The sequence below is a fragment of the Kogia breviceps genome, chromosome 12 (assembly GCF_026419965.1).
Source record: "Kogia breviceps isolate mKogBre1 chromosome 12, mKogBre1 haplotype 1, whole genome shotgun sequence".
NCBI classification, from domain to species: Eukaryota; Metazoa; Chordata; class Mammalia; order Artiodactyla; family Physeteridae; genus Kogia; species Kogia breviceps.
The window spans coordinates 78,431,098-78,446,589 of record NC_081321.1 but is presented as its reverse complement, the minus strand read 5'-3'; the positions used below and the strand labels follow the sequence as shown (position 1 = coordinate 78,446,589).

At 41.1% G+C, this 15,492-nt stretch overlaps 1 protein-coding gene across 1 annotated transcript in view; it reads left to right on the top strand.

The window, feature by feature from the left end:
- Window positions 1–15,492, top strand: part of FGD6 (FYVE, RhoGEF and PH domain containing 6) — a 107,148-nt gene that overhangs the window by 26,595 nt on the left and 65,061 nt on the right. Inside the window, exon 3 of the mRNA XM_067009898.1 lies at window positions 11,826–11,976. Within this exon, the coding sequence (XP_066865999.1) occupies window positions 11,826–11,976 (151 nt within the window). The remainder of the gene's footprint in view (window positions 1–11,825; window positions 11,977–15,492) is intronic.

Below are 15,492 nucleotides of genomic sequence, written 5' to 3'. Positions count from 1 at the left end.
AAATAAGTAAGTGGACTGATTTATTCATGAGTGATAGTTTAACCTTCCCCTCTGTAGCTACTTATGGGCTCCCAAGAAGCTTACTATCTTTCTCCCCCATGTCAGTGGGAAATCCGAATTACAGGTTGTGGTTCCTGTTAGAAAATGGGAACATTCAAGTAGGCTTAGATAAAATAGATCTAGGACTCTAAGCAGATGTCCTTTTGGCTTAACTACTGGTTTCCTTGTTAATTCCCCACTATTTTATCATAGTCGAGTCTGTATGTAATGTAGCATTTAATTTTGTGTAACATGGACTATGTCATATTTCTGTAACACATAACAGTAATACCTTTAACTTGAGAATAGCTTGAGTTTATCCAGGCAGAGTCTGTTTAGATGTATATGCAAAGTATAATTAGGTATTCACGAAGCTAAGTTCATATACCCTTGGATATGATTTCTCAGGATAATCCTATTAGAAACCACCAGTGGCACCTGCTTTGTACTTAAGGATCCCAGAAAATGGCACCCTCTTTGGTGGTTGTTTTAATTATGTCCTATTCACTCTGTTGGTGAGGGAAGGTCGAGGATGGTCAAACACATGACACTGGACAGATGAAAATGATAGCAGTCTGTCAGTCACACACACCTTAGGGGAGGAGGACATAGCATGCCACACAGGGCCACATGGAGGTTGCACTTGGGAACAGAGGGAACCACCAGGCGCTGTAGTAGGCAGACTTTGTAGTATCAAGAGGGTGAGGTGACCCTTGGTTTCCAGGGGAGGATGTGATTGACTAGTTTGACTAATTCCACACATTGGCAGGGAATTAAAATCCTCTACTCAGGGATAAGCCAGAGCAGTCCCTGTGGTAAAGAAGGTTGTTTGGCTTGGGGACCTTATCCGAGGGAGCAGACTGGGAAGAGCAACTTGTAGTTAGGCCCTTTGGGCCCTCTTGGTTTTCCCCAGATGTCAAGGCAGAACACCATAGTGGTTTCATACTGAGTCACAATCAAGAGCACGGGCAGAGGGCCTGGTCATATTTTCCAAAAGTCTCACCACCTTTTCAGTGACTTAGAATTATGATGAAGAGACATTAGCAGAAGTAATGTGGTGTGTGATGACTGACACAACGATTGACACAAAAATACATGGCCACCCTGTTAAAGGTGGTAGTAAGAGGGTGAGCTGTTCATCCCTTCCTACTTGCCACCCACTCTCACTCCCCTAGCCTGACTCCGCCGCCAGGTCCCCTGCTCTAGTGTTAGAACTTGATAAAGCCAAGGGCAGGGGTTGGGTTTGAATCCCCAGCTCCCTTCATGGATGGATGATGTCTTTTCTGTCTTGCCTTCTTGCCAGCCATGTTAGCAGTAGGAACCTCTTTCTAACTAGTGAATCTCCAACTTCTCGTCACACAGAAATGCACTCACCTCTCGCCCCTCGTCACCCTCCACACCACTTCCATTCCTACCTCCAAGCCTTTGCTCACAGTATTTCCCCTCCAGTCCTCTCCCACCTAGGAGGCCTTTGCTCCTCCTTTCATTCACTGGAGCCCTCTCCCAAGTGCCTGTACCCTGCCATCTCTCTGACTGCCCCGGTCTGCATGGGCTACTTCTTTCTCTGGTTCTGTAGCGCCCTTAGTGCCTGTGCACTGCCTTTAGCATTTAGCGTACACTTACTTTTAGTTGTTCTCTTTTTAGAAAATGGTCCCTGCCTTTACCCTACTTACTGTGGTTATACTGATTCCTTTTGCCTTTATCAGTTTAAGAAAGTTTCAATTAGCAGGTGAAAAGAAAAGCAACCAATAGCATTTACAGTTTGAGCATTATCTGTGACTAATTCTATTAGATTATCTTCCTCCAACCCCTAAAAAATGATGCATAATAAGTCCACAGTAAATATTTATTGAAATAAATGGCATAGTAGTTTTATATGTATTAAATATTATAAAATATATGTGTGAAATTATATGTATATAGGTACAATAAATGTGTGTTTGTGTGTGTCTAAATATGAAGTGTCTGCGTGTATTCTCATCCCAACTTCATTATTTCTAGTGGCCTTTATTTGGTCTGGTACTAATGAGTTACACATTACATAATGAGGAGGTAAAGAGAAGAAATGATGTTGGATCAATATCTCCAACTTTATTTAAACATTTTAAAAATTTTTCAACAAAATAAATACCATCTTTGCCACAATGAGAAAACTGGATTGGGGACCTGCTGTACATTTTACTTGGAGGCAATTCTTAGCTCAGTAGAATGCTTTTCTATTTGTGTTACAAATTTCTATCTATATTTCTTGAAGAGCATTTTATTTTATTATTATTTTTATTTTATTTTATTTTATTTATTTATTTTTGTTTGTTTGTTTGCGGTACGCGGGCCTCCCACTGTTGTGGCCTCTCCCGCTGCGGAGCGCAGGCTCCGGACGCGCAGGCTCAGCGGCCATGGCTCACGGGGCCAGCCACGCTGTGGCATGTGGGATCTTCCCGGACCGGGGCAGGAACCCGTGTCCCCTGCATCGGCAGGCGGACTCTCAACCACTGCGCCACCAGGGAAGCCCAAAGAGCATTTTAAAGAATCATAATGCCTCAACCCCCCTAACAAAGCAAAATTGCTGTTAATTAAATGTTTGGTACTTATTTTAGCTAGTCCTTGTTTCAGTAGGCATGTTTATAACGATTTATTCCACTGTGTCTAGGAACAGCTCAGGCTCTAACCAGATACCTCCCAGCTGAGCCTGAGGGGCAGGAGTGTCTGTTGGATTGTGATTGGCCTTGGGCTCCTTCTTTGTCCTTAAGATTGGACCAGGAACCCTGGAGGGCATGATCCTTACAGGCCAGGAGTTTATCCCACAATCCAGACAGCACTGTGGGAGATGCCTGATAGTACGGTGCTGTTTACTGTGGTCTCCTCTACAGTTTTGTGGTTACTCTGTGGCCCGTACTACAGACTGTTGAACAATCCCTTTACAATATCTTTTTCTCTTTTTAAAGCTGTCAACTGGCTACCCAGAAGGTCAGTCCTCCTGCCTATTATCTAGAGACTCATGCTGATGGCCTTCCTAAATAAGCCCGTACAGGCTGTAAGGGAAGGCATAGTCTATGTAACTTTCCCACGTAAGAAGTAGTTAAAGGGAAAAAATAAAGGCAATCTTGAAAATGTGCAGATATCTGGGACTTCCCTGGTGGTCCAGTGGTTAAGACTCTGTACTTCCACTGCAGAGGACACAGGTTCGATCCTTGGTCGGGGAATTAAGATCGAGGCCAGGAATTCTCCTACAACCCTGACAGCACTGTGGCACGGCCAAAAAAAAGTGCAGAAATCTAAACCTGGGGTTTGGGGAGAAAGGAACAGGAGTTTCTCTTTTTCTTCCTTACTTCCTTTTTTCTTTCTTTCTTTTTTTTTTTTTCTAAATATAATTCTCATCTCCCTGTGAAGAAATAAGCTATCTCTAAAGAGTTGGTGCTCTGAACCATCTTTTATAAAACTTTTCAAAGTTTCTGAGTTTGTGGGATGTGTGTGTGTGTGTGTGTGTGTGTGTGTGTGTGTGTTGTCTTTGAAAAAGTAAATAGAAATGTTTTTATTGTAAAAGCAACAAAGGGTAAATAATGAAGTCTCTGTCTTATCTCAGACCATAGTCTCAGAGGCAACCATTGTTATCAGTTTCTTCTGACTCTTTCTAGAGAGATCTATCAGCATATTTGTGTTTGCCTGCCTGTGTGTCTACATTTTATATGCACACATATATATGTGTGTTTTTCCTTTTTACACAGATGGATACACACTGCTGTGTGCCTTGACTTCTTTCTAATCTAGCAGTATTCTTGGAGAGCAACCTGTATCATTGTACATAGACCTATTTCATTTTTTAAACAGCTGTTTAGTAATTCATTTTAATGGATGTGCCCAATTTATTTAACCAGTCTCCTGTTAATGGCCATTGATGGAAACTCCTTTTAAAATTGCTTCTTTGTCCTTAAACCTTACTGACTCTAAAATCTGCTTACATAAAGTGGGTGTGAACATCTGGGTAGGTTCTCTTCTACTTTAAGGAATTTTGAATTCCATTTGGTTTTTAACCAGTTTTCAGAGTTGTTCTTCGATGACCGTATTTTAAATAGCAACCTCAGGTTCTTATCCTGATTTTGTTTTTGTCAGTAGAGTACAGTTTTAAGAATCCTAGTAATAAATGCATTTCTGGGGAAGGGGATGGTAATGGTATTTATAAGGGTAGAAGTTGCCCCTGTAAAATGAAGCAGGCCTGTTTTTCAAAGTTCATCACTAAAGCCTGGTTTTCCTTCCTACAGTCAGTCACCCAAAGCCAGGTTTTTTGTTGTTATTGTTGCTGTTTTTATTTGTTTTGTTTTGTTTTTCTCCAAAGCCAGTTTAAAAATAATCCTCTAGTCTATATTTCAGGGGATACTGGATATTTTTCTGTGTTTTCTTTTTTTGAAGCCATAGAACTGCAGCTTGCTAGTTTCAAAGGCTTGATGGCTAACACCTCTAAAATTAATGAACCAATGAGTAAAAACACTAATTGTGTACATTTTACACTGCAAGTTTTTGTTTTTACACTTCTTTTTGGTAACAAATTCCTGCTGTGCTATCCCTTATTTTAGTGATTTTATTTATTTGTATTGTGTGGGGTTTTTGTTTTTTTTTAGTGTGGACCATTTTTTTAAAAGTCTTTGAATTTGTTACAATATTGCTTCTGTTTTATGTTTTGGTTTTTTGGCTGTGGGGCATGTGGGATCTTAGCTCCCCTACCAGGGATCAAACCTGTACACCCTGCATTGGAAGGGGAAGTCTTAACCACTGGACAACCAGGGAAGTCCCTATTCTGTGGTTATTAATCAAAATGTTTAATTCCAAAAAGTTAATATATGTTAAATTATATATATTTTTTACTGAAATCAAGATAATAAAATCATTAATTTTTTAAATTAAAGTTTGCCCTAAACTTTAGGCACTCTCAGATACTGGGGTGAGGGGGTGGAGGGGAAGGGGATTTCTGCTCTTCAGCTATCATAACATCAGCCATCTATAGTCTTACATATTATGGAAGCATCAGTATTTATTTTTAGTCAAAGCAGTTAGTAATGGAGAAGACCTATCAGATGATTTGGTTTACCTCTCAGCACAGAGGGTCACACTTGATAAACCTGATTTTTGTTGAAGTCAGATAAGTTTGTTTCAGACTCTGTGTTATTTCTTGGCTTTTATGTTCTGTCACCCTGGCCCTGCATGGACTTAAAATAATTATGCGGGCTCCCCTGGTGGCGCAGTGGTTAAGAATCCCCCTGCCAATGCAGGGGACACGGGTTCGATCCCTTGTCTGGGAAGATCCCACATGCCGTGGAACAACTAAGCCTGTGCACCACAACTGAGCCTGCGCTCTAGAGCCCGCAAGCTGCAACTACTGAACCCGCGTGCCACAACTACTGAAACCCATGTGCCTAGAGCCCATGCTCCACAACAAGAGAAGCCACCGCAATGAGAAGCCCTCTCACCGCAATGAAGAGTAGCCCCCACTCGCCACAACTAGAGAAAGCTCGTGTGCAGCAACGAAGACCCAACGCGACCAAGAATAAAATAAATAAAGTAAAAATAAATTAAAAATTAATAGTAATAATTATGCAAGATCATACGTTTGGAAAATGTAAAAACATGACATGAATATATGACTCTTGCTTTATTAGAGGATGAAAATGCCTGTGTAGGGCTGATTCCCAAGTTGTGCCATGTTTCCTGAAAGAAGTAGAGAAAAAACTTGCTTATTTTAGGGGTAATTCCCAGGAAAATCATGTGAGTAGAGGGTAGGGAAAATTCCACATGTACTGCATAGTTGAGAAGAAGACCTGAAAATAAGAAGAGGAATGGTTTTTAAATTGTTTTTTGTTGATTTGATGCATGGTTTTCAACCTGACCCTGGAATCTGCAGTTCCATAAGGGAATTGAAGTAAAAGAGTAAAAAGTTTTTCTGGGGAAACTAAATAGAAACAATTTTCCAGTGCAAATTGTAAACCTATTTTATATACTTGGCATATTATAATACATAGCTTTTTAAAAATTTTTTTTGCTAATTTTCCCATGTAGTTCATCCTTCAATTTTCCTTGGTAGTTTTTCCCACTCATTCTGTGATAAATATGAAAGCAGCCAAAGGAAACACGTAATCACCAAGTCATAATGAGACAGCATTTGCAAAAGAATTTTGAAATCCGAGGACTAGCAGGTTCTGTTCAGTTTGGTCCAGGAGTAGAAAGAAGAGGTGGAGAGAGATGACAGAAGTTTAGATTTATATGTTGTGACTTGGAAATGACAAAGAAACTTTGAAGGTGAGAATACTGGAATGAACTTTCTTCACATTTGGGAGGAATTACATGGAATATTCTTTGTTTATGGGGCTCAGAATAAAATCACAGGCAAGAGAGGAAAAAGGTAACTGGATTTGTCAACAACTGAGAACAGTCTTCAGTGCTTTGAATGCATTCTTCAGTTAACTTTGGTCCCCTTTTCCTTTTTGTGCCATCCTTGGCCTCTTTCCTCCCCTTGCTGGATTCTAATTTAATAGAGTTTCACAAGGATGTTTCGGTGGTGAACCCTGGCAACTTTTATGCCTGGCTTGGCACTGTGCAGGATTTTTGTTGCTAAAAACTCTTCAAGGAAATGGATTAATTAAGTATTTTTTAAAAGACAATTTCTTTTGAAAATGAGATCATCCTTGATGTGACATCTTACCTGAAAGAGAAATTTGATGTACTTCCAGTATAAGATGTGCTGTTTATATATAGAAAATAGCATTAGTAATTTTTGGGACTTCCCTGGTGGCTCAGTTGTTGGGAATTGGCCTGGCAGTGCGGGGGACATTGGTTTGATCCCTGTTCTGGGAAGATCCCACATGTCACAGAGCAACTAAGCCTGCATGACACAACTACTGAGCCCATGTGCCGCAAGTACTAAAGCCCGCGCGCCTAGAACCCGCGCTCTGCAACAAGAGAAGCCACCACAATGAGAGGCCCGTGCACCGCAACGAAGACTAGCCCCCTCTCACTGCAACAAGAGAAAGCCTGTGCGCAGCAGGGAAGACCCAATGCAGCCAAAAATAAATAAAATTAAATCTTTTGAAAAAGAAAATAACATAAGTAATTTTTTTTTAAAGTGATGGCAGTAAGTAATCATCACTCCAAATGCAAGGATCCTTGGCATGTGGAATTGAAGGAACAGTTGCCTAATGAGTAGAAATTTACTTCTGGCTTTACTTGTCTCTGTTTTTATCCCCGTGTACTTGGGAAAACAAAATTATTTTCTGGAAACCAGGCTTCTTCCCTGTTAGAAGCAAATCTGACTTGGAAAGGATGGGCTGGGGAAGGAGAGCCTGGTTTTGGCTCTTTCTGGTTGTTGTTGCAGCTTACTGTCCTCTACTTCATTTATCAAACTATGTAATAACTAGGCAGGAAAGTGTGGAGGAAACACTATGTCCTGTTCCTTTAACCCTAAAAGTAGACTGTATTAGGATTTAACTTCTGACAGTGGGAAGGAAGTGTAAGGAATGGAGGAGCGGCATAGGTAAGGAATCCATGTTTCATTATCAGGAGCCTAAAATTATTAGATGGCTTTGAAAGCGGTTCACGGTTATATGGGAAAATAGATTAATCAACAGGTTTGTTTTTTTTTTTTTTTTGGTTTTTTTTTTTTTTTTTTTTTTTTTTTTTGTGGTACGTGGGCCTCTCCCATTGCGGAGCACAGGCTCCGGACGCGCAGGCTCAGCGGCCATGACTCATGGGCCCAGCCACTCCGCGGCATGTGGGATCTTCCCAGACCGGGGCACGAACCCGTGTCCCCTGCATCGGCAGGCGGATTCTCAACCACTGCGCCACCAGGGAAGCCCAATCAACAGTTTTTTTCTGTTTAATCATTTAGAGGTGAACATGTACGTGGATACTAGGTACCGTCTTTCCTGATTTTGTTGCTGACCCCATTATCTTTCCTTTAAAATCAGATCCTTTGTTGACATATTTCTGTTTCTATTGATGGCCCCCTTATTTTGCTGGTGACTGTTCACAAAACCTCAAAGGAAGACTCGAGTTTCTCCCCGTCTTCTTTACCCTAGCTCTGGTGATTTTTCTTCTTCTTACATCCAACCCTTCCTCTCAATTCCTGATGTAGCCGCCCTGGCTCAGGCTGCCTGCACTATTGAAATTAACTCCTAGATCTTCCTCCACTTCTGTCACTGTGCCTATCTCCAATTCACCCTTAGTTCATTGGTTTTGGGTTACAAGATTAATACTCTTAAAACCCCATTTTGTTATACTCACTTTCCTCCCTCCTAAGCTTCAGAAATCATAATTGTTTTCTACTGTTTACCATTCAGGTATGTGGGGAGCTCCTTTAGCTTCAACTTAAGCTGTGAGATCAACAAGGTGATCTCACTGATGCTAATAAACAAGGATATCCTTTCCTCTGGTTGGTAGGGGGTGGGGTGGAAGGTGCTGTGCTTACAAAGCTTGACTGACTGAGGAGGTGCCCTTCTCTTCTCTGTTGGCACTAACAAGAAAGAAGTATGGTAGTGACAAGCTTGGAGGTATAGTAAGGAAATCTTTGAGGTCTACTGGAAGATTTGAGTCTCCTCGTTGAAGGCCTACAAGATGAGTATAAACTCCTTAGCTATTGTTCATGCTCCTTGACAGCCTGGCACCTGTCATCTTCTCCAAGCTTGTTTTCCGTTAATTACTTACAGGAGATTCCACTTGTAGCCAAAATGTTTCTTTTTGTTTGTTTTGTAAATACCAACATTCTCACTTCTACACCATTGATTATGATGTCCAGATGTCCCTTCTCCTTTAAACCATACAGTTTTTCCAGTATTCCCCCCAAACCTTTCTTTGTGATCACCACTACCATATATACTATTAGAAGTTCTGAAATTTAATACACATTGGTTTCTAATATAATTTTGTTCATTCAGTAAAAATTTGTTGAGTGCTTATTACATATCAAGTAGTATGCTGGGGATTCAACTGAAAAAGAGAATTTCCGTGTCCTTGGGAGTTTACATTTTCATGAGAGAAACAAATATACCACCGAGTAAGATCACGTAGGATTGAGAAAAGCCAGGTAAGCTAATTTGTGATAGGGAGGGGGCAGTCAGGGAAGGTTTTCTGTAGGTAAGCAGTTTTCAGAACTAAAATCTCCCAAAGTTTTATGGTGGTATGTTTTGATCCATGTTTTTAATATTTAAAGCTTATTTATTTATTTATTTATTTGTCCCCTCGTTCTTAACTGTTAACTTTTGTAAACACTTATATCCCTAAATGGATGTGGCAACTAACTGGTTACTATCTTCTTAATAATAGCTCTCCGAATGTTGATCCAGGAAACAGCTCTTGGTGCTCTTTAGACAAAATAAACCTACATTTCCTCACAGGTGCCACAGCCCTGTTACTGATTATTCGAAATTTTTACACTGTTGAGTCCAAAAGAGCTCACAGACGGGCTGATCCAAATAATCAGATTACTGGGGTTTTGTTACAGCCAGATTCTGATTCAGTGGGGTGGGGCAGGGACTGAGGTTTTATTTTTCTAAAAAGCTTCCTGGTGATACTGAAGCTGCTAATAGATTGAATATGTTTTGAGTAGCAGAGTTTCAGAGTATCTCTTTAGAGTTGAAGAGATAAAGAATTAAGATAAAAACAGGTTGAAGGTATATTTTCTTCTATTTATATGGATGGATCCTGCAGTCTGTACATCCTAACTCTCATTTACTGTCAGTCATCTAAATCAACTAATTTCCCAGCTGGGTTGGGCTCCTATTCCTGCACCCAGAGAGACAAGTGAATCTTGCCAGTGATTTGACTAAAAAGCTGTTCTCCACCCCAGGGGTGAGTCTTCTCCATGTCATGGGGAGCTATGATAAGATATGCAGCCACCTAAGTGAGGCTGTGATATGATTCCCTGAGGCCCCCAGCCACTGAGTAATAGGAAACCCCATCTTTAGCAGAAGGAAGTGTTCCTTTTGGCATTCTGCCTCCATCCAACTAGTTTGTGTAACTGTTGGGCTCCAGGAATGGCTTCTGAGGCAAGTCTGTGTCCTACAATGTGTAATCAGGAACTGGAAGAAAATTTATCTTCAGCTTTTAAGATTCCCAGTAGAAATTCTCATAACTTGTAGGAAGCTTGGCAGTTGAGTGACCTGCCCATGACCTGAGGAAGGAACCTGCTAGAGTGAAATGCAACTGTCTCTTTATTCTGCCTGAGTATTTGCCCTGACGATTTTCTATGAATCTTTTCCTGACTCTTCTGTTCTTCAGGTATTCTTTACTTATTTATTTTTGGCTGCATTGGGTCTTTGTTGCTGCGAACGGGCTTTCTCTAGTTGCGGCGAGTGGGGGCTACTCATCATTGCAGTGCGCGGGCTTCTCATTGTTGCGGCTTCTCTTGTTGTGGAGCACGGGCTCTAGGCACATGGCCTTCAGCAGTTGTGGCACATGGGCTCAGTAGTTGTGGCACATGGGCTTCGTTGCTCCGCGTGTGGGATCTTCCTGGCCCAGGGCTCAAACCTGTGTCCCCTGCATTGGCAGGTGGATTATTAACCACGACACCACCAGGGAAGTCCTCTGCAGGTATTCTTTTTTTTTTTTTGGCGGTACGCGGGCCTCTCACTGTTGTGGCGTCTCCCGCTGCGGAGCACAGGCTCCAGACGTGCAGGGTCAGTGGCCCTGGCTCACAGGCCCAGCCGCTCCACAGCATGTGGGATCCTCCCAGACTGGGGCACGAACCCATGTCCCCTGCGGACCCTCAACCACTGTGCCACCAGGGAAGCCCTGCAGGTATTCTTGTTGACTGTAGACAGGAAAGCAGTTGCTACAGGCAATTTGTTCCTGACTCTTTACAACTAAAGCTAGAAAGAATTATTTCTGTTGCCTTTCTTGGGAACTTTCCTATGGAATTTCCCCCCACAGATTGGACTGCAACAGTGGCTTTTAGATTCAAGAGATCTAAAAAATGTTAGATCTGAGAAATGTTGTTGATGACAGGCTGGCGAGAAGTAGTTGGTAAATGGCCTGGTACAGGGGTTTTCAAACTTCAGCCTGTATTCCTTAGGGGCCCTGCACCTCTAAGGTTTCTGATTTAGCAGGTCTGGAGTAGGCTGGAGAACTTGTGCCCATCCTCATTCCTTCCCATGTCCTGTGATGTGGTTACATGAAAGGCAATTGGTGACCGGAGAGGTGGGCACATGTCCACAATAGTACATTGTGATCATCATCATTACCTCCCAGTCCTTGTAGATTTGTTACTTGCTTTTAAAAAAAACAAAAGCAAACCACTGAGGCCCAAAGAAGCAGCACCTCTTCTAATGCTGGAACATGAACATGGTTGGTAACCCAGCTCACCTCCTGTGAGGCTTTTTGGTTTGTGCTAGTAGAGACCTGATTGTTAAAGGTCACTTTCCATCTACAGTTCCTACAAAACATTTGGCTATATTCCCCATGTTGTATAATACATTTGAGTCTATTTTACATCCAATATATTGTACCTGCCCCCTGCCACTAGTAATCACTAGTTTGTACTCTGTATCTGTGAGTCTGCTTCTTTTATGTTACATTCACTAGTTTTTTGTAAAAATGCATGTTTTTCAGGATGATCCATTTTAAACCCAAAAGTAATTTGGGTTTTGGACAACTGAGATAGGGAAAGGGAAGGGAGAGTTTTGTTGATCTGACTCTTTTTATCCCTCCAAATCCCTTAGATGTGCCTTGCTGACATCACACAGTTTGTTTTTGGTAGCATTCCTTGTTCTCAAAGGTGACTAATGAGATGCTCTCTATTGCAGCAGTTCTGGAGCATCCCAGGAGGGACACAATGATTTGGACCTTCATCTTAGTGACCTTCCTTCAGATGACGAGGAAGTCATCAACAGTTCTGATGAAGACAATGTCAGCTCTGCTTCTAGTAAAGGGGAGCCTGACCTGCTGGAAGATAAACAAGTATGTTGTTGGTATTTAAATATTTCTACTTTTGTGTTTGTTGGCCTCTCAGGACACTCAGAAGTAATAATTACTAACATGATAGGCGTAAAATCACTGCTTAGTTTTTTGGGGTTTTTTTTTGCGGTACGCGGGCCTCTCACTGCCGTGGCCTCTCCCGTTGCGGAGCGCAGGCTCCAGATGTGCAGGCGCAGTGGCCATGGCTCACAGCCCCAGCCGCTCCGCGGCATGTGGGATCTTCCCGGACCGGGGCATGAACCCGTGTCCCCTGCATCGGCAGGCAGGCTCTCAACCACTGCGCCACCAGGGAAGCCCCCTGCTTAGTTTTTAAAAACTTATAAAACCTCTTTCTAGTTCAGATTTAATTCCTGCTGTAATGTAGTGCCTGACATGTTTTCATATTTCCAAGAATGTATTGCTTAGAGATTATTTAGTAATTTTTGAGAAATTATTTTTGGCACTAACCAAAACCAATGTCCATTGGTTTTCTTTTGAAAACAAAAACCCCTTTTAGGATTGCTCCTTGAACTGCCAGTGACTCTACTGGAAAGAAAGGAATTAGATGCATTTCAGACTCAATCAAATCTTTTTAGGGATAGAATAAAGATTGCTGTCAGTAGTACATCAGGATTTGCTTTGAAATAATCCAGTATGTGTGTGTTTTCTGTATACATGAAGCAGGATTGTCCGTGTACTGGTAATTATATAAGATGTGTCACAGATACATGGGGTTTCATTATATTGTTTCTCTAGTTTGATATGAATATCTGTTTCATTTTAAATCATAATTCTTTGAATAAAGAAATAATTACAATGGAAAAAATTAGTATATCAGCAATATCCCCAGAATGTGTTGAAATGTTACGGGAAGATGGAATTTGAAAGGATTCATATAGCAAGCATATCAAGCCATAGAGAAAATCCATGTCACTTAACTCCTATGTCATAATTATCAAACCATTATGCTTCCTGCTTAATATATTTTTCCTTTGTTTAAACTCATTTTCAGCCTTAAATGAATGGCACATGTTGTGTAATTGTCCAGATTTTTTTTTTTTTTTTAACATCTTTATTTGAGTATAACTGTTTTACAATAGTGGGTTAGTTTCTCCTTTACAACAAAGTGAATCAGTTATACATATACATATGTTCCCATAACTCTTCCCTCTTTTGTCACCCTCCCTCCCACCCTCCCTAATTGTCCAGATTTAAATTCTAGTTCCACCACCTATGCTCTGAGTAACCTTGGGCAAATTATTTAACCTCTTTAGGCTAAAGAACCCCATGTTATGAAGAAAAAGATAGTACTTATTTTGGGAAAGGGGGAAAAACATAGTACTTATCTCATAGAATTGTGACAACTAAATTAGTTGATATGTGTACAGTCTTGGAATACTGTCTAGTACATGGTAAGACCTCAATGACTTTTTGTTATTTATTACTTGCAAGACTTCATCTCTATGCTGTAAAGTATTGGATCGTGGAGTTGGGAGTAACCACTAGTTTCTTTTGGGGGGTGATGAAAATGTTCTAAAATTAGATTGCAGTGATGGTTGCACAACCCTGAATATATTAAAAACCATTGAATTATACATTTTAAAAGTGCAAAAATATATTGTATGGAATGCAAATTATATCTCAATAAAGTTAAAATTAAAAATCCTGATAAAGGGGAAATGATAGTGCTAAGTGGAAGATTAGTAGAGTCATGCATAACATGTAGTCCTATGTACATCAGCCCAGGATGGGCCACAAATGTGGCTTTAGCCAACTAATAACTCAAGGAAAGAAGGTGATAGCAGTTTCTAAAAGAAGAAGTCTTTGGTCTAGAAGCATAGGAAGAGACCTTCTTTTATAACTTCTTTGATTTTCAATTTCTCAGTTTATAAAATGGGACAGTAATGTTGTTCTGAGGCTCAAACAGGATAATAGTTGCCAGAACACTTCAGAAGTCAAGAAAGTTTATGCACATTAAACATGTATAGGGCTTCCCTGGTGGTGCAGTGGTTAAGAATCTGCCTGCCAATGCAGGGGACACGGGTTCGAGCCCTGGTCCGGGAAGATCCCACACGTCACGGAGCAACTAAGCCCGTGCACCACAACTACTGAGCCTGCACTTCTAGAGCCCACGAGTCACAACTACTGAGCCTGTGTGCCACAACTATTGAAGCCCTTGCACTCTAGAGCCCGTGCTCCGCAACAAGAGAAGCCAGTGCAACGAGAAGCCTGCACACCACAACCAAGAGTAGCCCCCGCTCGCCGCAACTAGAGCACTTGCACAGCAACGAAGACCTAATGCAGGCAAAAATAAATAAATAAAATAAATTAATTAAAACAAACAAACAAAAACATGTATAATATACTTCTATAATAGCGTTTGTGGTAGGTTGTATTAGTTTCCTAGGGAAGTTGTCACAAACTACCACAAACCGAGTGGCTTGAACACAGAAATTTATTGTTTAACAGTCTGGAGGTCAGAATTCCAAAATCAACATGTCACCAAGGCCATGCTCTCTCTGAAACCTGTAAGGGAGAATCTTTTCTTTCCTCTTCCTTGTGGTTTGCCGGCAGTCCTTGGAGTTCCTTGGCTTATAGATACAGCACTTCAGTCTCTACCTCCATCGTCACATGGTGTGCTCCCTTCATGTGTGTGTGTCTGTGTCTCCTCTTCTTATAAGGACAACAATCAGATTAGATTAGGTGCCCACCATAGTCCAATATGACCTCATTTTAACTTATTGATTGCATCTGAAACAACCCTGTTTCCAAATAAGGTCACATTCTGAGGTCCTGGGGGTCAGGACTTGAACATTTATTTTGGAGGGACATAATTCAAACCATAACAGGTACCATATTCCATGGACATATAATGGGCATATCACTGATATGTGTCTAGATGCCAGTAACATTCCCTCATGAAAGTGCCAGACTCAGTCTTAGTAGGAGGAGAAAAGAAAGAACATGTGCCGCTGTGCCCTTGTTTTAACTTTGTGAAGGAAAAGCAAGCTGATGTTCAAAAAGTTATTTCTGGAAAGATAAAAGTACCACCATTAAAGGAAGAAAATTACCCCTGCACCACACCTGTGTGTCTGTGCTTATCTATGTGCAGGTTATTACATTTAATCTTCAAAATCATCGTAGGGTATAGATCTAACATATGTACTGTTTTTCTCCTTTTCACATGAAGAAAAGGAGTTTTAAAAACAGGTTAAGTAACTTGCCTTGCAACCTCCTGAAGTGAGGTTTTTACCAAAATCTGTCTCTGCTAATAACTTGGTATAAGCCTCGGAATCTGAATGATTTTGTTTGTTTATTTGTTTTTAAATATTTATTTATTTATTTGGCTACGCCAGGTCTTAGTTGCAGCACACGGGGTCTTTAGTTGAGGCATGTGGGAACTTTAGTTGTGGCACGTGGGATCTTTTAGTTGCATCCTGCGGGATCTTTAGTTGCAGCCTGCGGGATCTTTTGTTGCGACATGCGGACTCCTAGTTGTGGCATGCAGGATCTAGTTCC